This window comes from Phyllostomus hastatus, unplaced genomic scaffold, assembly GCF_019186645.2.
Source record: "Phyllostomus hastatus isolate PE091 unplaced genomic scaffold, TTU_PhHast_1.1 phas_contig_58, whole genome shotgun sequence".
NCBI lineage: Eukaryota > Metazoa > Chordata > Mammalia > Chiroptera > Phyllostomidae > Phyllostomus > Phyllostomus hastatus.
In genome coordinates, this window is record NW_025333916.1 from 59137815 (window position 1) to 59163339 (window position 25525).

Below are 25525 nucleotides of genomic sequence, written 5' to 3' on the forward strand. Positions count from 1 at the left end.
AGTCTCAAACTTGAATTTTGTCATAGAAACATAGCTTTTGAAAATTGGAGGGACATTGTGCTTTTAATAAGAAGCATGATCACTCCCTGAGTACCTGAAATACCCATTCAGATCTGGGCATTGAAATGAGGGGTTCAAAGTTTCCAGGGAGCTTTAAAACCTAAATTGTAAAAAAGTACCGGTAAAATTTTGGTACCTCAGCTCAGTACAAGCACCTCCATGGTGTTCCACTTGCCGGTGCATGACGGCTTGAATTGGTTAGACTAAAAAATTACATGACAGCATGTTTTTAACAATGTGTGATCTACTTCAACATTCTGTGAGATCTTTTGTTGCAAAGCAAATCAGAAAAGCACTGATTCTTACCGAGAAAACTGATATTTTGATGTTGAAACTGACTGCATGCTCAACAAATATGTTTAGTCAAATCTCAGATTGACAAAATTAATAAACAAAACATTAAGCTTGACTAAAGGACTTGGATTGATTTTCAAGTTTATGGGACCTTGTTTTCAACATTCGAAGACTAAGAGTTTGATGTAGTATTTAGATTAAGATTTCCTCATTCTGTTCTGATTTAATCAAAGGCAACAGTTATGATATTGGGTTGAACCATATGGAGTTGACAGTTTTATAAATCAGAAATGGTTGACTATCAAAAGATTCACATATTTCAATCTGATACTGTAATAGCCCTAAATGTTTCCACTTTAGGTCAGACTATTCGAGGATCAAATAACAGCCATTTACCTACAGATGAGAGTTCTACAAGTGTCCTCTAGCATATTTGAAACCGTCTGTATAAACCAATTCTGGTTAACCAATTATACAGAATTACACAATTCTGTATAAACCAATTTGTCATAAAGCAAATGTTAATGTCAATCTATACATATATCTTTCAACATCTCCATTTCCTTCCCCATCTTTGACTGTATTTTTAGGCAGTTATTTCCAATCCTGGGTATGATATCAGAGTGAGTTGGAGGACTTAAGGAAAAAAAAAAGAAGCCAGAATCACATGCTCAATGATAGATACCCTGAATCAGTAAATTAATGGATGGATGTGGGTGGGGGTGGGGTGGTGATGTATTTTAATATCTTCATAATTCTGATAGTAACTTGTCTTATGAATATAATTCGGTAAATTTGAGGGACACTATAGGACCCATAGCCCATTTCAACTGAGTTAGCCATCTTATATTATAAAAGGAATCTATTTTATTCTTATTTTTTCATATGTTCATATCAGAGCTATATTCTTTTCACAGTTTGTTGAAACTATAAATAAATGAAGTGTAATGTAGTGGGTAAGAATAGTGAACAAAAATTGACAAACCGATTTCAGTTCTGATCTCTGGCATTTGCTCATCGTAAAATCATGGGAGCTCCTTAGCTTCTTGGACTTGAGTGTAGAGCCTGACACATTAGGTATTTGGCAAATGTGTGTTGAATTAAACATAAATAGATGGACTTCAATTTATTCATGTGAAAAAATGGTGTTAAAAATATCTGCTCCTACCCTTCATGACAGCATGGATGGAACTGGAGAGCGTTATGGTAAGTGAAATGAGCCAGGCTGTGTAAGACAAGTACCATATGATCTCACCTATAAATAGAAACTAATCAACAAAACAAACAAGTGAGTAAAATAGAACCAGAGACATGGAAAAAAAGAACAAACTGACAGTGACCAGAGGTGGGGGCAGTGCAGAGGGGAATAATGGGGGAAAGAAGGGGAAGGACCAAGTCAAAGGACATGCATAAAGGACCCGTGGACAAGGACAACATGGGGAGGGATTAGAATGGGAGGGGGTGGGCAGGGCAGGGGAAAGTAATGGGGCAGAAAGGGGGACAACTGTAATTGAACAGCAATAAAAAAATTTAAATTTTTTTTTTAAATTTTAAAAAGGCTCTACCTTTTAGGGTTCTTTTGAAGATAAATAAAATGTTTAGGAAATTTATCTATAAAGTGCTATAGGTCTCATTTACATCAGCATATGAATGAGCAAATAAATAAAAATGTGACAGACACTACAGTACAGGCAGGAGGAGCCATGAAATGGTGCCCTCCAGAGGTCTAAAAATATCTAATAAAAAAATCTCTCCTCTAAATCATTTAAGAGCTGGAAGAGATGTCTAGGAGATTTAACATGCAAAAATAGGAGAAAAAGGAGCAGCAGAAGAAAGATTAATGGCTGAAGATATATTTTACATATTAAAAGAAATCTGTAAGTTTCTGGCAAGATTAATAGGAAAAGTCCAACACCTAGACATAACCTAAATTCTCAGCATAAAAAGTTGTAAATTTCCAGACAGAACAAAAGAAAGAAAATCATCGCTACACTGATTTTTTTCCTACGGAAATCAGTGTGGAGATCAGGAGATAGTGAAATAACATCTAGTAATCATCAAGAGAAGAAAACTATGATCCCAGATACCTTATCTAGCCAACATATTCTTTTATCTTTATTGCTCAGAGAAAATATAGGCATTTTTAGAGATATTATAAGAATTTAGGGAATATATTTTGCAGGCATCCTACCTAGGGATGATACTAAAAACATGATGATTAAATGAGAAGAAGGATGTCAAGAAAGGGAAGATGAGAGGACAGAAAATGGTGATGAGCGAATGGAAAAAAATACACACACACACACACACACACACACACAAATACATATATAAAATATAACACAAATATAAAAGAAAATAAAAAAACTTGGAGTTTATAAGTGTTACACAAGGGACCTTTAAGTAAAGAAGATAAGAGTCAGAATAAAATACAAATGTACACATATAATATAAAAGCTAAAACAAAACAATCTTAGGCCCTGGCTGGCATAGCTCAGTGGATTGAGCGTGGACTGCGAACCAAAGTGTCGCAGGTTCGATTCCCAGTCAGGGCACATGCCAAAGTGTCGCAGGTTCGATTCCCAGTCAGGGCACATGCCAAAGTGTCGCAGGTTCGATTCCCAGTCAGGGCACAAAACAATCTTAGGCCATGAACCCCAGCAACCGTACATTGATGTCTCTCTCTCCCTCCCTTCCCTCTCTAGAAATAAAATAAATAAGATCTTTAAAAAAACCAATCTTTACAGAACACAAACACATTGAACTATCTCAATGAAACAGGTCCTGAAGGCCTGTGATGACAGCGGTGGGGAAGTAGCGAGCACATGTGTTCGAAGGAGAGAGCAAACATGGGGTGTGGGCAACAGGTAACACATCTCTGGGGAGTGCTGATATTACTTACTGTGAGAAAAGCAAAGCAAAGGCATAATTATGTTTTATAATGGGAGAAGGGTAGCTACAAGCAGAATTATAAAGCTAGTAGAACTTCCAAAGTGACCCCAAAAGTGGTAGATAGAATTACAACAAAGATGGCAGACCTAGAGAAACAGGAAACAGAAACCAAGTGAAACGAGTACAAAAAATTAAAAACGGGAGGAAAATGATCAAGTATTTCAATGAACATCCTAAAAGTAAGTTGTCTGTCTTTTCCCATCACAGAGTTGAGACTGTCAAATTGCATTTAAAAAGCAAAGTCCTGTTAACATGTGGTTTATAAGAAATACATACTCCTAAAACAGTAAGACAAAGAAAACAACCATAAATACAGCTAAATACATGCACAAAGGAAGCATCATTATATATAGTACCTCTATAATTTTTGAAGTAGGATAAAACAACAACCGCAAAAAAAATTAGAACTATTTAAATATGAATTAGAAATCCTACTCGCTTGATATCAAAACCCCTTTCTTGCTGCATGATCGTGGGTGGTATTCGCTCTCAGGAACCATTGTAACTACCTTTTTGTGGGAGGCTTTAATGGCTTCTTTGAAGGCAGAATTTTGGGTGGAGGATTGACTCTGTGTTGAGGAATAAAAAATTGGCACATAAGAACTTCTGTCTGCTTGACCCAAAACCAAGGTTTCTTGATTTTTATTCTTTTCAATCGGAGTTAAATCCTTATAGAAATCTGTTTCCAAGTCATCTTCGATAGTTTCTTCCTGGAGAAAAATCCATATGAAATAAAGCAGAATTTAGGAAATGCTGGAGCTTCCTGTAAAGACCTAATGCAATGATCACTCATTTGTATATTCAATAAATCTTTCTTGAGGATCCATTCTGCTAGAGAACATGGAATAATATTAGTTGCTGCCTGCAGGGCGTCAGTAGTTTAGTTAGGGAGAAAGAAATTCACAGACACTTCATTCCCTATATGACGTCTGGTGCTGCTGATGGAATTGCCACAAATAACTACAAAACCCAGGGAGATAATACCAGGAAAGTCTAGCTCAGGGAAGTGACTCCCAAGATGAGACTTTGTAGGATAATAAGTAACTATTTTCAGTCTGCCTGTGAATTTGATGCAGTTTGCAATCTAATTTTAGATATCTTTCAGAAAATTAAGGCCTAGAAGAGGAGAGGTAGGTCCTGTCTGATTTTGCTCCGGGATCATCCCCATCCTCTTAGCCTTGTCTCAGTGCTGGGCATCAGCACTCTACTGGCCATGCCTGCAAGGCAGAGGATGAATAATCAATTGGTTCTGCCTGGTGGGTGGTTATCAGTCTTCAAAGACTTGGTCTAGGAAGACTTTGGCTGACTGAAGCTGGATTTAAGTACTAGTCAAATCCTCATTATGGTTAGGCTGGTAAGAAGAGAACAATGGAGACTTTTTTTTTTTTTAATTTGCAAGGCAAATTAAAGAGTACTTCCTTAGGTTAAAAGGTGTTGGTCTGTTTTGCGATGGAAAAATCCCTTCTTGTTTTAACATACTCAGTTTTTAAATAAACTGTGAGGCAAACCACATGTCACAATTAACTAGCTTGCACAATTAGTCAAGCAAAGACAAAATAATGCAGCTGCAAAAATTCTTGCTCAACAGGAAAACAGTCAAAAGTTCAGTGTTACTTTCAGACATTGCCCTGCATGCTGGTTAGCTTTGAACATGTATATGAATAAAGCTCTTCACACTGAAGCAATGTGATCATATTTAGATATAGTTGCTAACATTTCTGTGCCATTTCTCTAAAAAATTCAGATTACAAAGATTTTGTTTCATGAACTAGCTCTCACACAAGAAAAGACGTGTCAGCTTAAATAAAAAGATAGTAACATGTAAGGAAGGAGCTTGTGTGTCCTGGGCAGAAGCTCAGAGGAACTCTGACCATGCACATGAGCTTGATGGGAGGATAGGCTCACAGGTGAACAGTGCTGGAAAATGAGATGAAACTGGGGAACTGGGCCAGGTCTGGTAGGCCCTGCTAAAATGCCGGGATTGGCTTCCACAGGCAAGCTTTTGCATATAATAAGATCTTTAAAAATATTAACTGAATGAATGAAAAATTGGGAGGATTACCACCACATTCGTGGTTTGCCAAGATCATGTCAATTAGATTTAACTGAAATGGAGGTGAGGAGAGTGATTTAAACACTGGTGCAATCAGCCAGATGGGACAGGATAACGGCCAGGTCTAGGGGAGTGGTGGTTGGGTAGAATAAAACTGGTGGATTGAAAAGATGTTTAGGAGGTAGGTCAAGCAGTACTGTGGGAGAATGGAGGTCAGATGACTGCTGAACTTCTCCCCCTTTATTGTTTTCTAGGAGGTATAGCTTAGATTTGCACACACCTGCTAAAGGCATGAAAGTAATATAGAAATCAGTGAAAAGGAAGCCAGTAGCATCTGCCCTTGGGTCTAGTCATCTCCAAACCATTGTTTGAAGACACACATGTAACCATGACCTTCCTCAGCAGTTGAATATCGCCTAGAACTCAATGACGCGCAGCTGGAGATCAGCTCATGCAACTTCTGCAGTCTGGACAAGTTTCAGAGCTACACTGATAACGCAATGAGTCTACTTGATTCTGGATAAGGGTTTTCAGGCTGTATTTCTTGATGTTACTTGCCTTCTAGGCTTGGGTTATCAAGTTAGGTCGGTGGGTCCAGGAGCCTGCTGCTAAATGCTGAACAACCAGTTGTCTGGGAGGGGAAAAATACGGTGATTTATTCCAGCCTTTGCATTTTTTTCATGGTGTATATATTCCTACCATAGCTGATTCCAAGCTACTGATGCGGGGCCTCTGAATTTCCTCTTGGGAAATGGTGCCCAGAGGCAAAATTATTATATAACCTTTTCCTGATACAGACACAGTAGATGTCGGGTGACCTCAGGAGCGTAATCAATAGGAAAATGGAATGACACCTTTGAGAAGTGATACATTTGGAGTGATTATTGTCCGTGGTTTTAATATTTTTATTTAATTGTAAGATTACATATTTAATATTTAGTGATGGCTATATTTAATAATCAGCTTGCAAAATTTCCGAAAATTTAACAATTGGCTCTTGTAAGCTGGAGGGCCTGGCTCCGTGGGTACAGCGCATGGGTGACGCCTTCCCAATGACGGTTTATGAAAGGTGCTCAGACAGACCTGGTGTGCAGAGCACGGTTGTTAATGTCTGTCTCGCCACGACCATCACCGTCTCATCCAGCACAGGCAGCGCGGAGCGGGGAGCCGGGATTCTCCCTCTGCTCCACCCTGTACTGGCCGCACATCCCTGAGAAAGTTGTCTATCCTCACTGAGCCCAAGTCTTCTACTAGTAAAGTGGATATAAAGCATTTTCCACCTTTCTAGGCAGGCTGTTATGGGGATCAAGTAAAACCATGTATGCAAGTACTTCGAAGACTCTATTCACTCTGTAAGTGTGAACCATTATCTAAGCCCAAATGTGCCCTAACCTCAAGCTTAATCTCTCTTACCTGTAAAATTACACAAAGTGGATGCTGAGGATACAGGCAGTGTGTTTTGTTGTTGTTGTTGTTGTTGTTGGAAATTAATGTATTTTGAAAGTGGGCTTCATTCCTTTTTTCAGAGCAGGAAAGCATCCTGAAATAGGATGCTTACATGTGTAATGACAATATTATATGTAAATATTTGGGTTTTAGTTCTGTCGACAAAACCTATTCAATACAATATCATCTTAAGATTAGAACCATCAGCTGACAGGATTTTCGATGCTATTGTTTCTTTGGAAGAACAGCTCTTCTGAGTTACTGGTTAGCCTGTCAGCAAGATCGGTCCTGCCTCCCTTGTTGGTGGAGGACCCTTGGGGTTACCATCTGCCTCTGGGTGGTCCCTTTGCCTGGTCAGAGGTCACCTGCTACTGTTGTCACGTCTACCTTCGGCCACAGATGAGGCTTCTCAGGGAAAGTCCCCCCCAAAATGTTTGAATTTGGCAGCTGGATCCTAAGGACATACCCCACACCATTAATAAATATTAGATGGTGTTAAATTGAGTTTATTACATTGGAAAATGTCTGTATTTATATGTATATAAAAGTTATTTTTAAAGAAAAGGGTCGAATGACTTTGGCTGGACTCATACTCTCCATAAAGTGGTTTCGGAAATCATTAAACCTTCTGAAATTCCCTCTCGCATGTCAATTTGTATGCGTGGGTGTTACCATTAAAATCATGTCTTTTCTGTTTCTCTTATCATACAGTAAATAGATCTGTTTACATCGTTCAACAAGTATGGAGCACTTATCGCGTGCAAGGCACCAGGCTAGCTTCTGGGAGTGTGTAGTCTGATGCTCACCACCACTGAGGAGAACACACAGAAAACCAAATCCACCAATCAAACAGAAAGGAAGGTGGGCAAAACTACCCTCATTATCCTCAGATTCCTCTCAACTTTTCAGAAGGCAGGCACTCTTTGAAGTCTAAATTCAGTGGTTACCTGGGAGAATGAGCTATGTAGTAGGAGAAAATTGTGAATAAATCAAACCATTCTCTGGGTGGGGATGTGTCTCAGCTGTGTGTTCTCTGGGGCAAGCACGAACTCGGGAGTGTGGGAAGCGTGGGCTTGAATCTCTAATCCGCTGCTTATCAGCCGTTTGACTTTGGGCAAATGAATTAGCTTAGTTTTTTTCATTTGTAAATTAATGACAATAACACACTGACCTCACTGGGTTGTGGAAGCATTAAACGCTAACACATACCAGATTGTTAAAAAATATTCACTGACTTTTTATTCTGTCCCTTCATTCATCACTGATTTTAGCTTATAATCACCACTGGTGGTGGAATGCCACCGAGACAGGCTGTCCTACCTCGAAGTTGACATTCTCCAGATTGGCTGCAACACGGTATGCATTGCTTGCTTTACTGCTTTTGACAGTTTTACATATTCCTCCCGTGAAAGAGTTATCCAGGACTTCTCCTCTGGGCTCTCCAGCCAGAAGATCAAACCTGGGGATAAAGCAATTTTCAAGAATTCAATAGATGTACAGCAATCTTTAAAACTTACTTATATGAAAGAAATTCCTCTCTGAGACATTTTTTAACTCATGACAAATGGCTTGAAGGAAAGAAAGCCCTTTTTTCTTTTCTTTTCTTTCTTTTTTCTTCTTTCTGTCTATGGTGAAGCATCCAGAAAGCTCTGGAAGCCAAAACTTAACCTTTCTGGCCTATCAGGTTCCCCTAATTCCACTCACTTAGATGTGTTGGGCTTTCAACCTGAAAGAAAATTCGAGTTTATGATTATTTCATGACTTATAAAACCAGCACTAACTTTGGAAGCAGATTATGAAATAAATTACTACATAACTAATGCCATCCTTGGCCTGCTTTGCTTCAGTGCGATAAAGAGATGCTTGTAAAGATCTAATAATAAAATAGTAACAGCAACATTTTAATAGAATTGTAGTAATATTGTTTTTATTAACCAATATTTAAAGTTTATTTAACAAAAGCTTAATACTCAATACTACTTACGATAAGTTGAGCATTTTTATCGCTATCTAATATTAGTTATTAACAATTTATGATAACCACGTGGTGCCGATAGAATTATTATACTCATTTTACAAATGAGGAAATTGAAGCGTGGAAATTAATTAGCTTGGCAGAACTCAAATATTTAAGAAATTGTTTTTGGTAGATAGAAAGTTCTCCACGATGCCAATAGTTTTCCAAATTCTAATAGATCTTAACATGTGTTCTGTGGGGAAGAATAAAAAGTTTTGCGTCAAAATGCTCAGTAATGCTGGAATGCATATGGCGAGATAACAGAAAATATATATATAACGGTCTTTGCTGCTGGGCCCGGAACTCCTAAAACCCTTGCAATCTCTTCAGTGATAAGAGCGCTGAGTGTCTGTGAACCAAAGTGTCGCAGGTTCGATTCCCAGTCAGGCCACATACCAGGGTTGCAGGCCATGGCCCTCAGCAAACACACATTGATGTTTCTCTCTCTCTCTCTTTCTCCCTCCCTTCCCTCTCTAAAAATAAATAAATAAAATCTTAAAAAAAGAAAAGACCACTGAGTTTGTCTTTCGTTCTAATGTTTAGTCTTTGACCCTGGACTGTGACCCAGGACTCCTCGGCCTCTTGGAATTTCCTGGGTGATAACGCTGTCTTTTTTTCCTTTTTAAAGTTAGTTTTCAGTAATGGTTGACAGAAAATATTATATTACTTTCAGGTGTACAACAGAGTGATTAGGCATTTATATAATTTAAGGCGTGATCAACCCGATACATCTAGTATCTGTATGTGCCATGTTTTCTTTTGTTTGTTTGTTTGTTTCCTAACGAGGTGATTCTTGGTGGCCTCCGGGATGGGGACTGGCCACCAGGAAGATCAAGCTTTGATTAGAAGCTTAGCATTTTAACCCCACCTTCCTTTCTCCAGAGGGAGGAGAGGGGTTGACATGGAGTTCATGACCAATCACACCTACGGGATGAAGCCTCGGGAAAAAAAGCCCCCAAATGCAGGGTCCTGAGAACTCCTGTTTGGGCGAATACACGGAGGTGCACCCAGAAAGGGCACGAAAGCTCAGAACCCCTTCCCTGCCCACACCTCCCCCAGTGCATGTGCTCATCTGCTTCCTTTATCATGGTCACTTACAATACGCTGGCGAACAATAAGCAAATTGTCTTACTGGGCTCTCTCCGTGAGCTGCTCTAGCGCATTCATCAAACCCAAGGAGGAGGTTGGTGGGAACCTTCAGTACATCAGGAGTGCAGGTGAAGTGGCACCTGAAGCGTCGGGGGTGGGCAGTCTTGTGGGACTGAGCCCTTCACATGTGGCATCTGACTCTATCTCCAGGTAGACAGCATTGCTATTGAGTTAAATTGCCGGACAGCCAGCTGGTGTCCCAGAGGGGTGCTTCGCTGGGGAGGGCTCCCACGTATCTGCTGTCAGAAGCGTGAGTGTGGTGCGGTGCGAGGATGAAACAGGCGCACGGGGAGGACTGGTATGGGAGTCACAGCTCAGCGAAGCGGTCTGAAACGGGAGTGATTCCTGCGGGTTCTGTAAGATGCATCTCACACCCCAGTGGCTGCGAGCACAACTCCAGGTGTGCTCTCATTCATATCGGAAACGGTGTCAATGCAGGTAATTGAGGGAGGAAGTACAGAGAGCTGGTTCGGAAAGAACTTTCCGGACTACTTAAGTTAGCATGACAAACACAGGTGTTTGAGACTCATTCCTTTTCATTTCTTGATCTGAGATGGGTCAATGAGGAAAAAAGAACTGCGGACCTTACACTGCTTTCTGCCGCGGACTTGTGAGTTTGTCCCAAGCTAAGAAAAAACAAAAATGGCTCCCAGGTCGTGAGCAAGTTCTGAAGGTCTTGGCTGCTTGCAGAGAGCCTGAAGACAGGATTCTCAAGGAGGTGGCTCTCTGGAGCCACGCCTGAGGGGCCTTTCACCAGTTAAGTCAAGTATGCAGAAATTTTCAGTCTTATTCTGTCTCCTCCCTGCTGTGATATTTAAACTGACTTGAACTATCTTGGTGTTTCAAATACATCATGGATTTTAATATTATCAATTTCTAAATGGCTTTTGTCTAATTTGGTTTAATGCATCATATTTTGTAATTTTTTGAACTCATTTAAAATTATATATACATATGTAATATGCTTGTGTGTGTGTTTGTATCTTGGCTAGACCTGAGCAAAAAATAAATAGCACGCTTATATTGCTTCAGATGTAAGACCCGGTGACTGATGTTGACAAGGAAAGAATGTTGTTTTGTCCTGTTACTCCTCCTTGGGGAGATGTCATTTAAAAAGAGGCACAGCTACCCAGGGAGTGACCTTTGGGGGGTAGTAATGTATCAGAGAGGGGAGAGAGATTCTAAGGCCAGCAGATTAAAGGGAGATTCCAGTAAGTAGCTCTCAAAACTCAGTTCTTGGGCAGATTAGAGAGGGATTCCAGTAAGAAGCTCTCAAAACTCAGGTCTTGAGCAGATTAGAGAGATTCCAGTAAGTAGCTCTCAAAACTCAGTTCTTGGGGAAGCGAGGGAAGAACTGGCTGTTCCAAGCCAGCAGGTTTCGCTCATTTCTGAGAATCCTTGGGACCACAGCTGCGCTTGGCGGAGGGCCACACAGTCCTCCCGTGGAAGTACACACAGCATGTGGTCCTCCGCGTCTGGAGCTCCAGAGTCTAGACCAGCTGAGCAGGAGGTGAGTGCGTCATGTCAGCCCTCATCAGTCAGAACGCTAGAAAACACGACTCTCAGGTCGGGGTCCTGGCTGAGGTTTCCTTCCAGGGAAAGGAGAACACGGAAACCATTTCTGCACATTGATAAGAAGTCGCCGTTGAAACGCTCTCCTTGACATCAGCTCTAATGAGGAATTCTTAGGGCATAACCTCAGATAAGTTTGTAAGCAACCAGCATACCAGGGAGGAACTGCAGCCCAGAGATATTCAGTGACTTGGTTAGGATGTGGTGAGTTCATGCAGAAGTGGGGTTAGAACCCGGCTCCCCGTCCTTGCAAGCTAATGGCTGTTCCCTCTCACTGCTTCCCCGGCCCCAGAGCTGCCAGTTTGCATTCCCGTCAAAGGAGGGTGTGTTCGCAGTGGCTGCTGTTTGTCTTTGCTGCCTCAAGGCTTCATGTTATGAGAGCCTGGCAGCCTAAGTGGAGAGTTTAAAAAACAAGTGCTATACAGAGTAATAAAAGCCTATCGCAAACTGTTTGCCTTTGGTCAGAAATCAAAGGGAGAGTTCTTTAGCATGGGACTGGGAGCATCCAGGAGATTATCTTCACTGATTTTTCTCATGCTTCCTACTCAGGCTCAGTTCTTCTGTTTCCACTGATTGCTCTCACATTTTCTCAAGTTTTCTAAGCCACTAGCTCAGTATAATAAATGTGGAATCCCTTGCTGAACCTCCAATGCTCTCACGACTTAAAGTAGCGATGTTAGAATTTCTGAAATGGGAGCACTGGAATCTCTGAGGACTAGTCAAAGATTGTGCTGCATGGTCTCCTGAGATTTCTCCCAGTCTGCCTGCATTGTGGTTCTGGTTCTGAATTAGCATGAAAGGGTGGCAATGACCTGGATTTTGAAGTCTGGATTTGAATCTCGTTTCCACCATGTACTAATTGGCAGACTTGGGCAGATTATTGAAGCTTCCGGAGGCACAGCTTGTGAATTGAACAAGAACCAGATAGTCATGCGGGCCTGACCTTCGGCCTTTTAAATTGTTCTGACCTCCTCACGCATCACATAGTTTACGTGAGAAAAAGTTTTGGATGTGTTCGCCGTGTCCATTTCACCTCTAACCCTCTAAACTTTTTCAGACCATTTTTTGTATCATCTCTTTTTTCTACGTTTGCCTAAACCCTTTCCTCGGGCCTGGTCTCCCATTACGGACCCAGGGCTTGACTCCCACCCTTGACTCGCACCGTTTCATGCTAATTCAGGTTTGCTCCTCTAGCCTTTGGACTTTTGATACAGTCTTAGGCATACTTTTCAGATGCCCCTGTTCTCCACTGGCTCCTGGCATTTCTGAGCGGTTCCTCACCCACTCGAGACCCAGCTGCAGAACCCATCCTGGTACCTCCCAGCGTGGCCGCCCCCTCACCAGTTGACCCTGATCTGCTCTACAGCTGTCAGAAAGGACGTGTGAGGATTGAAACCAGCAACAAGTATGAAGGGCCCATAACATTGCCTGGTACAAAAGAACTGTGAAAAGGCTAAATAATTTTTTTGCCTAGGAACAGGGGCCATGGCCACACACTGCCTGAGCACGGCAGCCAAGTGCCGGAGACGGGGCTGGGAAGAGCGGTAGGGGGTTAATGGGGGAGCACTGTGTCTCATTGCTCCCTTGCTGCTTCCCCATCATTGGCTCTGAGATGCTGTTATTCCCCCCAAATAACAAAAAGATGTTACATACCCAGTGCCCATCCTGTACACATTAGGGATGGGTTCAAATTTCCGCGAGCATACTGTTTTTTTCCTCCCACAATCCCTTTCATCGGAATTGTCTCCACAGTCATTTTCTCCATTGCATTCTAATTTGCTGGCAATGCAGCGGCCTGGTTGAGAAAAGCAAACAACAGCACTGATGACAAATGATCATTTAAGACAGTATTTATTAATTTGAAATATGAGTGCTTTACATTTCAAGGGAAAGTTAAAAGTTTTCATTTTTTTAACTGACTCATCCAAATTCATGCTTTACATTAAAAAAATTTTTTTAATTACTCCATTATAGGTAACATTCAATATTATACTACTTTCAGGAGCACAGCACAGTGGTCAGATATTTATATAATTTACGAAGTGAATGCCCAGTAAGTCTAGTACCCACGTAAGGTTTTGTTATTTTTTGATAAAGATTTAGGAACATATGGAAAACGGAATGATTATTTAGTCACCAGGGGGCTGATTGTCTTACATAAGAGAATTAAGTTTAGAATCCCATTCCCATTACAGTAAGCTTTCTGCAGAAATCACGCGCTGGAGGAAAAAATGAACAGTACGTTCAGAATGTTGTTCTGAGCCAGTAGAGCAGACTCAAGGTCACTGTTATGTTTTTTAAAATCTTAAAATTTTTACACACACCCACACGCACACTAGTATGTATGGTAATATGGCTGAATCTCTAATGTTTTATGTGGAGAAAGCCAGACACGTAAGAGCCATGCCACGTGACTGCTTTACATGACGTTCAAGAGTAAGCGGAGGGATCAACTGGGAATAAGAAAACAGGGAGTTCTTCAGGTTTGTGGATATTTTCTACATCTTGATTGGGGGTGGTTTACACAGATGTGCACATTCTTCAAAATAAAACTGCGAGCTTATTATCCATGTATTTTGTGATACGTAACTATTTTACCATACATAATTACCCCATTTTTATTATGCAGCCACTATGTATAAGGACTGCATAGAATCGTTTTACTACCTGTAGTTTACTATGTCTAATTATTTTTTGGACAAGTTAAATGCCTCTGTGATACAGTATTCGTTGGCAGGTTAAGTTGGTGGGTATAGGGAATCGGACAAACGTCATGCACTTAGGTGATTCCTTTCCCGTTTAAACTTACTGAATGCCAGAAGGGTCATTGGAATCAGTAACTGTATGTTACAGACATGGAAATGCCTGATGAACATGGAATGACAGCCCCTCTGCTGCCCTCGCTCTCCTGCCTGTAATCAGGGGTGCTGCTGGTGTCCTACCGTTTTATGTAGGTCTCACCTATGACAATGAAGTGTTTCACTCAGGGTCATCTGGTTAACTATTTTAGGTTGTGATCAGCACCTCCCTATAGCTATGTGAGACCATTTCCACTCAATGGAAAGCTTGGAGAAACTGGGTACTCTGTTGAATATATTTTTTTTAATTACTGGAGAGTTCCCCAGAAAGCACTTAGTTTTAATTCCTTTGGCTAATAATTTTTGCTAAGAAGGTAGGGTGTAATTGAAGTAATTAAGTCACTCGATTATTCAAAACCTTGTATTGTACCTGGACTAACATTATAAAGAATTATGGTTATGCACCCCAGAATCATCCAAGACTGAAAATGTAGAAAGAATAGAGTTTCTATTAATCCCAGCATATAACCTGAAAGATGCTCTACTTTATAAGAGCACATTTTTAGGTTTTTATTTGTTTGTTTGTTTGTTTACAGGGCAGAAGAGAATAGGTCATTTAGTTTGAAATAGAGATGCTTTCACTAAAGAAAAATCCCCAGATATTACATTTCTCCATGTTTTGAATCCGGCACTTACAAATTTGGGCAAAAGCTAATTTTTTTTAAAGATTTTATTTATTTATTTTTAGAGAGGGAAGGGGGGGGAGAGAGAGAGAGAGAGAGAGAGAAAGAGAGAGAAACATTAATGTGCGGTTGCTGGGGGTCATGGCCTGCAACCCAGGAATGTACCCTGGCTGGGAATCGAACCTGGGACACTTTGGTTCCCAGCCCACGCTCAATCCTCTGAGCTACGCCAGCCAGGGCCAAAAGCTAATTTTTTATATGGTTACACTAAAATAATTCCTATTTTATCAAGCAGGTAGGGAAACACATGCAGGATACCGTTCTCATTAATCTAGCTTCCCGAGCAGGGTACCAGCTCTGTGAAAACACAGAAACTCTCTCTACCTGTACCTCTAGGTGTATTGGAGAAGACCCACTAGCACAGGTAGGATGAAAGCAAAAGAACCTCTCCCGAGTGTTGTTTAGGGGTGACTGGCATGTGTGACACTGGCCTGATGCGACACAGCTAAGGGTGGTCCCAGGCCACGAAACTCAATGGAGCAGGAAGCACCAAGGGAGCGGGACTGTAAGCCACATGTACACCCCATACCAGAGAAGCGGGGGAAAGGTGAAGGGCAGTTTGGATAGTGCGGGACTGCAGAAGTCGTCCATTAGCCAGCATGTGCACATAATGTACATGCACCCTTACACTTGGAGCCATGTAATCATTTAGAAATTGTACATGTTTTTGCTATCTGCTTGAACTGATTTTTTTAAGTTGTATAAACATGTTTATTTTTATTGTTTTTAATTTTTATTGTTGTTCAATTATAGTTGTCACCATTTTCCCCCATTAGTTTCCCCTGCTCTACCCATCCCTCACGTTCAATCCTCCCCCTGGCCCCGCTGTCTTTGTCCCTGGGTCCTTTATACAAGTTCCTTGACTTGAGCCTTCCCCTCTTCCCCTGTCATCCTCCTCCCCCTCCCTTCTGGTTACTGTCAGTTTGTTCTTTATTTCCATGTCTCTGGCTCTATTTTGCTCGCTTGTTTGTTTTGTTGATTATACTTGAACTGATTTTTGTTACTGCAATGACATATTTATTTTCATAACCAGCTGCAGATTCTCTACCCTTCCATGCTTAAACGTGGGAGAGAGGAGTTGGCACAGTGTATGAAGGCTAGCCTCATGGGTAATTCTCGAAGATTCATTAAACAAATATACTTAGTTTTGGGGAACTCTTGGAAGACTCTGAACAGAAACTGTGAGGGAGGGAAGGGAAGAGGGAACTCTTTAGGATAGACAGTTCTTTGATAATTAAAGGCTAAATATCACCCTGAGTCAGACAAATTATGGTCCATCCAACCTTTTATTCCCTTTGAGAGTGGTTTTAGTGGTGGTTTTAGGAGGGCATAGTAGTAGAATATTTAACAACCAATAGATCATGGCACAACCCAATCAGAGTGGTTGCCACCGAAGTCTGTGCCAGGGATTAACCAATGAATGGCTGAATCACGGGAAGATCTGGGGGTTCCTGGGGAAGGAACCTGGACAACAGGGCAGGGGTTCTCTGGAGACTCAGGCTAGCAGCTGCTCGCTAACCACTGCAGACTCATTTCAATGGTTTAGTTTAGTTTTGTTTTACCAATGGCTGTGCACATAGTGCTGATGAACTAGTGGTTAGTGGTCTGTACACCACTAACTTTCCTGAAATTGCTCATTATGAATTGGTGGCCTATGGATGTATTTAAAGCCTTCTTAAACTTGTGAATATTTGGGCCTAAACAAAGCTTTTTTTAAAAAAAATTATAGAACCTATCATTTATTAAATAAACAAGTTTTTCTTGCTAATTTGTTCTAAAAACTTTCCTTCAAGCTTCAAATAATTGTACTTCAGTTCAAAGTCTTTATCTTAATATTTTGGGTATAATGTTTGGGTCTGTATAGTCCTCAGCCACTGCCATGAAGATTTTTCTTCTAGCCCCTCTCTCTTCAGTGTTTCACATGATCTTGTTCATATGGGCATGAATTCTATTACCCTCTGTCCCACCCTCTAATTCCACATTTGGGGGAGCAGGGCACAGAGGGAAAGCTCTGACACCTGCATTTCTGTCTGACAATTAGAGAAGACTGGCAAAGCTGAAGGTGGGAAGCCAGGAGAAAAAGGAGAAAAACCTCTATATTTAAGGTCTGGGGTCCGTTTTCTATGGAATTGGAAATCCACTATGTAGTTATAAATTCTTTACTTTCCAGTGTATTCCAGAGTACGTGGAAATGATGTAAACTGTATTCATCTGAACTCTAAATTTAACTTTGAATGGCCTACTTAGATAAGAGGTCCGTGAACTATGGCCCATGGTCTAGAACTGACCTGCTGTCTGTTTTCATAAACGCAACTTGACTGGAAGACAGCCATGCTCGTTAGTCCATAGCACAGTCTATGGAGGCTTTGATGCGAAGATGCCACAGCAGGGTAGCTGCAACATAGACTTTGGACCCACAAAGCCTGAAATATTTACCTGCTGGGCCTTCACCGAAAATGTTTTCAGGAATCTGATCTAGACTATTGAAAATGATGAGCGTTGACTTCCGGCCAAGATGGAGGCATAGGTAGACACACTGTGCCTCCTCGCACAACCAAAATAAGGACAGCAACAATTTAAAAACAACAACAAAAAAATACAAGCAGTACTGACAGAAAATTGAACTGTATGGAAGTCCAACAACCAAGGAGTGAAAGTGGACACATTCATCCAGACCGATGGGAGGGGCAGAGTCGGGCAGCCGGGACAGAAAGGGGTCGAGGTAGGGTGGCTGGTGGACCTGGGTGCACAAGGTGGCAGTGGACAGACCCAGCAAGGCAGAGGATCATAGAGGGATGTCGCATGTCTGGTCCCATGTTCACAAGCAGATAAACCAGGTGAAACTGGGGATCCAGACAGACCACACAACCCAGGGTCCCAGCACGGGGAAATAAAGCCTCAAAACGTCAATTGAAAACACCTGTGGGGGTTGATGTTCTGGGAGAAACTCCCAGCCTCACAGGAGAGTTCATTGGAGAGACCCACAGTGTCCTAGAATGTACACAAACCCATCCACCTGGGAATGAGCACCAGAAAGGCCCAGTTTGCTTGTGGGAAGCAAGGGAAGTGACTGAAATACGACAGAGCAGAGCAAGCACCATTGTTCCTTCTCAGACCCCACCCCCACATACAGTGTCACAACCCAGCAACATGGGTTGCTCCACCCTGGTGAACACATAAGGCTCCTCCCCTCACTATGTAACAGGTGCATCGAGACAAAAAAAAAGGCCCAAATGGAAGAACTGACCAAAGCTCCAGAAAAAAATACAACGAAGCAATGAAGAGATAGCCAACCTATCAGATGCACAGTTCAAAGCACTGTTGATCAGGATGCTCACAGAATTGGTTGAATTTGGTTGCAAATTAGATGAAAAAATGAAGGCTACACTAAGTGAAATAAAGGAAAATGTACAGGGAACCAGTAGTGATGGGAAGGAAACTGGGACTCAAATCAATGGAGTGGAACAGAAGGAAGAAAGAAACATCCAATCAGAAAAGAATGAAGAAATAAGAATTCAAAAAAAGTGAGGAGAGGCTTAGGAACATCCAGGACATCTTGAAATATTCCAACATCCAAATTATAGGGGTATCAGAAGGAGAAGAGGAAGAGCAACAAGTGGAAAAGTTATTTGAACAAATAATAAAGGGAGAACTCCCCCAATCTGGCAAAGGAAATAGACTTCCAGGAAGTTCAGGAAGCTCAGAGAGCCCCAGAGAAGTTGGACCCAAGGAGGAACACACCAAGGCACATCATAATTGCATTAGCCAAGATTAAAGATAAGGAGACAATCTTAAAAGCAGCAAGACAAAAGGAAAGAGTTACCTACAAAAGAGTGCCCATCAGACTGTCAGCTGATTTCTCAAAAGAGACCTTGCAGGCAAGAAGAGGCTGGCAAGAAGTATTCCAAGTCATGAAAAGGAAGGACCTACATCCAAGATTGCTCTATCCAGCCAAGCTTTCATTTAGAATGGAAGGGCAGATAAAGTGCTTCTCAGATAAGGTCAAGTAAAAGGAGTTCATCATCACCAAGCCCTTATTATATGAAATGTTAAAGGGACTTATCTGAGAAAAAAAGATAAAAAACATGTACCATTAAATGACAGCAAACTCGCAACAATTAGCAACCATACCTAAAACAAAAACAAAAACAAACTAAGCAAACAGCTAGAACAGGAACAGAACCAGAGAAATGGAGAACACATGGAGGGTTATCAACAGGGGAGTGGGAGGAGCAAGAGGGGGAAAAGGTACAGAGAATAAGTAGCATAGATGGTAGGTAGAAAATAGACAGGGGGAGCGTAAGAATAGCATGGGAACTGTAGAAGCCAAGAACTTGTAAGTATGACACATGGACATAAACTAAAGGAGGGAATGTGGGTGGGAGAGGGTGTGCAGGGTGGAAGGGAGTGCAGGGGGAAAATGAGACAACTGTAATAGCATAATCAATAAAATATACTTAAAAAAACAAAATGATGGGCGTTGAAGAGCTATTAATTAGCAAGAAAATACATTAATTAAAGAGTATATTCAAGATTTGATTATAATCTACTGAAGATTAACTGAATTTATAAATCTGGATGGATATTGGCCTCAAAGGGAACGTTGCCATTGTTTAAGTCATCTTCAGTCTCCTCCTTTAAAACCACTCAACGGAGCACCCCAGAACACTGGTCACATCATGTCTAATCACGCCCCTGACACAATACCTTGATATCAACATTCTTAGCTTAATAAAGTATAAAAAAACCTTTTTAATCTGTTGCTGTTTTGCAATTGCTCATCCTGATGACAGATTTGTACTTATTAACAGCTGACTTTTAAAAATACCTGCCTCCTCCTTTCTCTTTTCCTGCTTTGTAACAGTGTAGAAACCTGGGTACTTGGTGAGCAAATGAATCAGGTAAGAGGTCAAGGTGGTTATAGTTTGAAAGCTCTAATTTCACACATAAATGGCTTGGTAATCAGTGGTATAACACCTCCATCTCACCATGCTTAAAATAGGGTGGGATTTTTCTAGCTTTTACTGGAGCCCATTGGAATAACTTTATGGGAGCCAAGTCATTTTTGGTGGAGGCTGAATGTTTTCCAAGAGTACATTACCGCTGTCACAACGGAATTTATTCTTGCAGTCCATGTCTTCGATTTTGCAGAGTTTGGATGGAATGCATCGTTGGAAATTCACCAGGGGCTCAGTGCACGGTTGCCCTCCAAACTGACTGGGGCGCAGCATAGATCTAACCTTGAACTGAGAGAAAAGGAGAGAGCAATGAGTAACTCTGTGGCAGGGTGAAAGCTGAAATGTAGCTAAGAAAACTGGGCTTCTCGCTCACGGTCGTGATTTTGACTGCAGTGGTGTTTCCTCTATGATCTAATGATTTTTCTGATTCCATTCTTGTGTGTCCTTAAGGAAGTCATCCCTCTCTGGTCCCCAGTTTCCCTACAATGAGGAGGTGGAGCAAAAGGATTTCTAAGACTCCCAACTCTAAAATCATTTGATTCTAAATTAAATTGAAATCTAATGCACAGGTATTGACTGAGTGTCTCCTGAGTGCAGATTCTCCCGGGTAATAATAATAACAGCCCTTCTGTATCTCAAAGACAGTATGACGTGAGGGATAAATGTGAACGGATTTGGGGTTCTTTTGCAGAAGCAAGTCAGCGTGGAAACCAAGGTTGACACATTCTCTACACTTTAAAAGATTTTAAGTGGGGAGTAGAACAGAGAGTCAGGGAAGAATAGAAACAGGACAGGATTAAAGAGTTCTGACTGATGTCAGAAATATTTGGTTCAGAATATAGCTTGTACATCCAATAGTGGTGTATTCTTGAGCAAACCACTTAACTCCTAATGAGCCATGACTTCCTCACCTGTAAAACGAGTAAAGAACCACAGGTGATGTCAAGTTCGAATAAGGTCATATGTGTAAAGGGCCTGCAACAGTTCAGCTCAGAGGGTGGGTGCCCCACAAATGAGTTTCTTTTTCTCCCCCAAACGTGCGATTGCTCAGCACCTGCCCTAACTGGGGTTCACACGGTCAAGGTCCTCACTGGTGGGTAAACATTGCAGCTGGGAACAATAAACAAACTGAGGGACTTTCCCATGGACGGGGGGGGGGGGGGAGTGGGGGATGCGGAAACAAGAGTAAGGGCAAAGAGGCAGGCTTTTCATTAATGTCCCAAATTTCTGTCTGACTTTAAATCTTGGGCTGAAATCCCCACCTTCTAGCACCTGCTTTTGCTTCCTGGGTTCTCAGTGGCACAGACCTGAGCAGTTACGATACAACTTCTGGGGGCAGGATTTCCTTTTGATGGTCCTACCACAGTGCAACATGTAAAATGGAACCTTCTGTCCCTCCAAAAAATTACTGGATGAAATTTCCCCCCAGTGGAAGGTGGGAAAGCTTATTTTCAGAAATTGAAGAAATTCAGCCTTTCTATGATTGAGTCTTTCAAGGAGTCTGAGCCTTTATGGTGATTCAGATTTCCTGAGTATGTGCACGGGTCACCTACCTGTTTCTCAACACAAGGGTCACAGCCTGACCATGGTCCGTAATCTCCCAGGAGGCAGTTGATAGGACAAGCTTGCACGTTACATTCTCTGCTCTCATGGAAGGTGCAAAGCTGGCCACAGCTGTTCTTCACAAAGTAATCATTTCTTACTGCACTTCTGTAACAGTGAGGGAAAATCTGCTCAGAACGAGTACATTCACTGTGGCTCCAGCCCAGTAGGAAAAACTACATTAACTACAAAACAACCATTAATAACAATGAATAAAAGGAAAGCAGGTTTTCATGAAAAATCAGTGGGGTTGGCACTGTGCAGGTCTCACCTCTCCAGGGAATTCAGGAGCAGGTATCGAATGTATGGGGCCCAGTGCAACATGCAAATGGGGAAGGGGGCGGCTCTGCCTCAAAAATGAAGAATTTCGAGGCAGTGACGGTAGAGCAGTAAGCCGAGCATGAAGCCCTTCTCAGTGTGGGCTCACACTCTGTGCAGCGGGCCCTGATGGAATTCCTGGAAGAGGCTGGACAGGGAAGAAGGGAGAGGAGAAAGTCCCTGCCAATAGCTTAAACGGCGACGGCACAACGTGATAGCGCAATGGTTGGAGTCAGAGTGGAGTGGGGCCAAAGACTCTGAGGGAAAGGGACACGAGAGATACTTCTTGAAAAATTGAGGTGAATTATCCAGGCAACAAGGGGAAGGGCACGCGGAGGGAGTGGCATGTGCAGAGGTGACAGGTGGGCAGCACAACCGGTCTGTGGAGGCAGGTGGGCTGGTGAGGTGCACGGTTGGAAGGAACTGGATTCACTGTTGCACTTTAGTTGGTAGGGCGTAAGAGAGCTACTGAGGGACTCTTCAGTAGAAGACTGTTATGAACCAATCTGGCTTTGCACACTTAGTGGATGGTTTACTGGAGGAGTCAATAGGTTATTTCAATGAGACTCACACGACATGTGCGAAAATGGTTTTCTAAAATAGACCTCTCTAAAAAAGAGATCTCTAATAGATCTGCTGTAATAGCTAAACCACATTAAATACATGCCTTTCTCCCGCAAGTCATGGGAGCGTCTCTGTGGAACACAAACACTCAGCAGATTCTTAAAAACTGCTGGGGACAAGTAGCCTGAATTGGAGAAAAGACTGAATTATTGCATATTATCAAGTCGACACAGTTTTCCTGCCTTTGCGCACAGGCCAACAATCAAGATAATAGCTGGCGGTGCCACCCAGTTGAGGTCCTCCTGTTGGACTCGGTAACGAGTAGCAAATTCTCTATAATTAACTCGCTCACTGGTGGCAAGGAGGGTTATGTGCTGATGGACTAAAAAGCTGGAGTGGTGATGCTAAGTAAATAGTCGACAGAAAATATCGCACAGATTCTTAGCTAAATGTCTTAGAAAGGCCTCAATTTTATGGAGAGAACAAAAAGAGACTTTCATTCAACCTTACGTGGAAAAGACCTCAAACTCCATCCAGATTTGGGAGTACTTATTTTGAGACACACTGTTTTTCCCCATTGCTTAGGGCGGTACTTTTGATATCGCACTCCTCTTTGAGGTTGCCAGGGCACGTGGGAAGAGTCACGTAGCTCCCACCCACCTGTGTCTGGTCTGGGTTCCAGCGTTGCAGGTTTTTGAGCAGCTGGACCACTCACTCCATACGTAATGGTCACAGTAACAGGCTTGGCCGTTGTCAATCAGAGCACTCAGCAGGATGGAATACAGGATGGAGTGTCTGGCCATGTTCGAGAGCCTCTGGGCCCTGAGAAGGAATGATACATAAAATGCATCAAAGACGTATTGGCGTAAAGCTTTACAAATCACTCTCAGTTAGGGATGCACACATTATCTCAGAAAACATCAGCATCTCCCTGCCTTCCTGGAGGCAAGTGAACAGTTACCAACTTACACGTTCATCAGTACAAGCCCTATTTCTAAAGAATTTTAGGGTGTGGATCCCTGTGGCTACAACCCCCAGTACAAGTAAATTTCTCTGAACTGTTAGTGATAGGCTACAAGGCAAAGTACAGAGTAGGTATTTGAAACCTATTGCATTCCAAAATGGGAACTCTTATATAACCTTATACTTTTTTTCAAAACAACTGTTCATTTTGTGTGGGCAGCTCCCTCAAGTACATTTCAGTTCTTCATACTTTTCTGGGCCTGGGAAATGAGTTAGGACCATTCTCCTAGAAGCTTTATTCAGTTTCCTGGCATCCTGGAAACCTGTTAAAGCAAAAAAAAAGAAAAGAAAGAAAACAAAAAACTCACAGACACAGACAACAGTATGGTGATTACCCGAGGGAAAGGGGGTGGGGGGCGGTAGAAGAGGGAAAAGGGGGGTAAATGGCGATGGAAGGAGACTTGACTTGGGGTGCTAGACACACACTGCAATATACAGATGACGTATTATGGAATTGTGCACCTTAAACCTATATAATTTTTTAACCAATGTCACCCCAATAAAGTCAACAAAAAAGGAAAAAACAGCCAAGAAATTTTAAAAAGAGAGAGTTCACTGTCCAATTTACCTCCACCTTCAGAGTCATAGCAGCTGGGGCTGGAATAGATCTTTGAAATCTGCAGGTTAAACTCCCTCATTCTACGGGTGATGAAACTGAGGCTTACGGAGGTGCATTGATACTGCGGCTGCAAGGCAAGTGAGAGCCCATGACCCCTCGTTCTTAGATGAGACGCGTCCCTTCATTGAATTTGTAGTGACACTAGTTCCTGTGTTACTGGAGCAGCTCCCCATGCTTGGAGCTCTACCAGGCAGGCAGACCACAAGAGGCTTTCCCAGAGGTGGAGGAACACCAGAGAAAATTCAACCAGTAGTTCCCACTGGTATGCTGTGGCCACTTGAGGGTCGGGAGTTACTGAAAGGAATTCAGTAACTGATTATCAAGTTAACACAGTTTTCCTGCCTTTGTGCACATGTCAACAATCAAGAGAATTGCAAAGCCATCTCTGCCCCACAATATTGCCATTTGGACCTTTATATATCTAAGAAAACATGCCACATGTTTAAATGCATGGAGAAACTACTGCTCTAATTAACATAGTAACTTTCATGTAAAGAAGTAAAATCCCTTTTGCCTAATGTCTCTACCTCAGTTTCATTATCTGGAAAACAGGAACACTACTTTTACCTTTGTCATAAGACTTCTGGTAGAATTCAGTAAGAAAATTCATGTAAAGTGCTTAAAACAATTCTTAGCATAGAATCATCACCCACTATTAGTTTTTAAAATTAATAATAACACTTAAGCGTGTTGCAAATTTAATTGCAGCTATTGGTTGTGCATTTTCCAAAATTAAGGGGTCTTTCAATTACAGCAAAGATCACGTGAAGATCAAAACTATGTTTTGATATCGAATACTCAAAATGATTTAGACATATGGTTTCAGTTACTTTTCATCTTACAAATAAAATCAGATCCCTGACCATCTGATTGGAAATTGCAATTTCCCACCAGTGTTTCATGTTTCCCTTCACTGCTTTATTTTTCCCTTTTATATATCCCCTCCTATGTACAAATTATTATTGAAGTTTAAATGAATATTTCCTCTTCCCTTTCTTCTTCAGTAGAATGTAAACACCATGGAGGTTAATCTTTTTTTTGTGTGTGCCTGTTTTATTCATTTTAGGATGTAGAAGAATGAGGGCAAGCATAGTATATAATAATAAATATTGTTAAATTGACTCAGTAGAAGAAACAGCTTACAAATGGGTTTTAATGAAATCTGAAGAGTGAAATTTGAGTCCATACTAACAGAAACTTCTGTTTATTTCTGCCAGAGTAAGGATATTTTATAGACTTTAGAAATGTGCTTTTCTGTTCAATTGTCCTTCATTCACTGTTTTAGCAAGAGTGAAAATCTGGTTAATCTCTACCTTGTGATAGTTGATTAAAATAAAAAACTAGAACTCTTGAGATC

General features: G+C 41.6%; 1 protein-coding gene across 2 annotated transcripts in view; it reads right to left on the reverse strand.

Moving 5' to 3' along the window:
* C6 (complement C6) overlaps window positions 1-25525 on the reverse strand; it is a 61107-nt gene that overhangs the window by 32392 nt on the left and 3190 nt on the right. For both annotated transcript variants that reach the window (XM_045847847.1, XM_045847848.1), the window contains exons 2-7: window positions 23187-23348; window positions 21596-21752; window positions 20186-20330; window positions 13197-13338; window positions 8126-8264; window positions 3816-4016 (exon numbers count right to left, since the gene is read on the reverse strand). In XM_045847847.1, the coding sequence (XP_045703803.1) occupies window positions 3816-4016; window positions 8126-8264; window positions 13197-13338; window positions 20186-20330; window positions 21596-21752; window positions 23187-23329 (927 nt within the window). In that variant the 5' untranslated portion in view covers window positions 23330-23348. The remainder of the gene's footprint in view (window positions 1-3815; window positions 4017-8125; window positions 8265-13196; window positions 13339-20185; window positions 20331-21595; window positions 21753-23186; window positions 23349-25525) is intronic.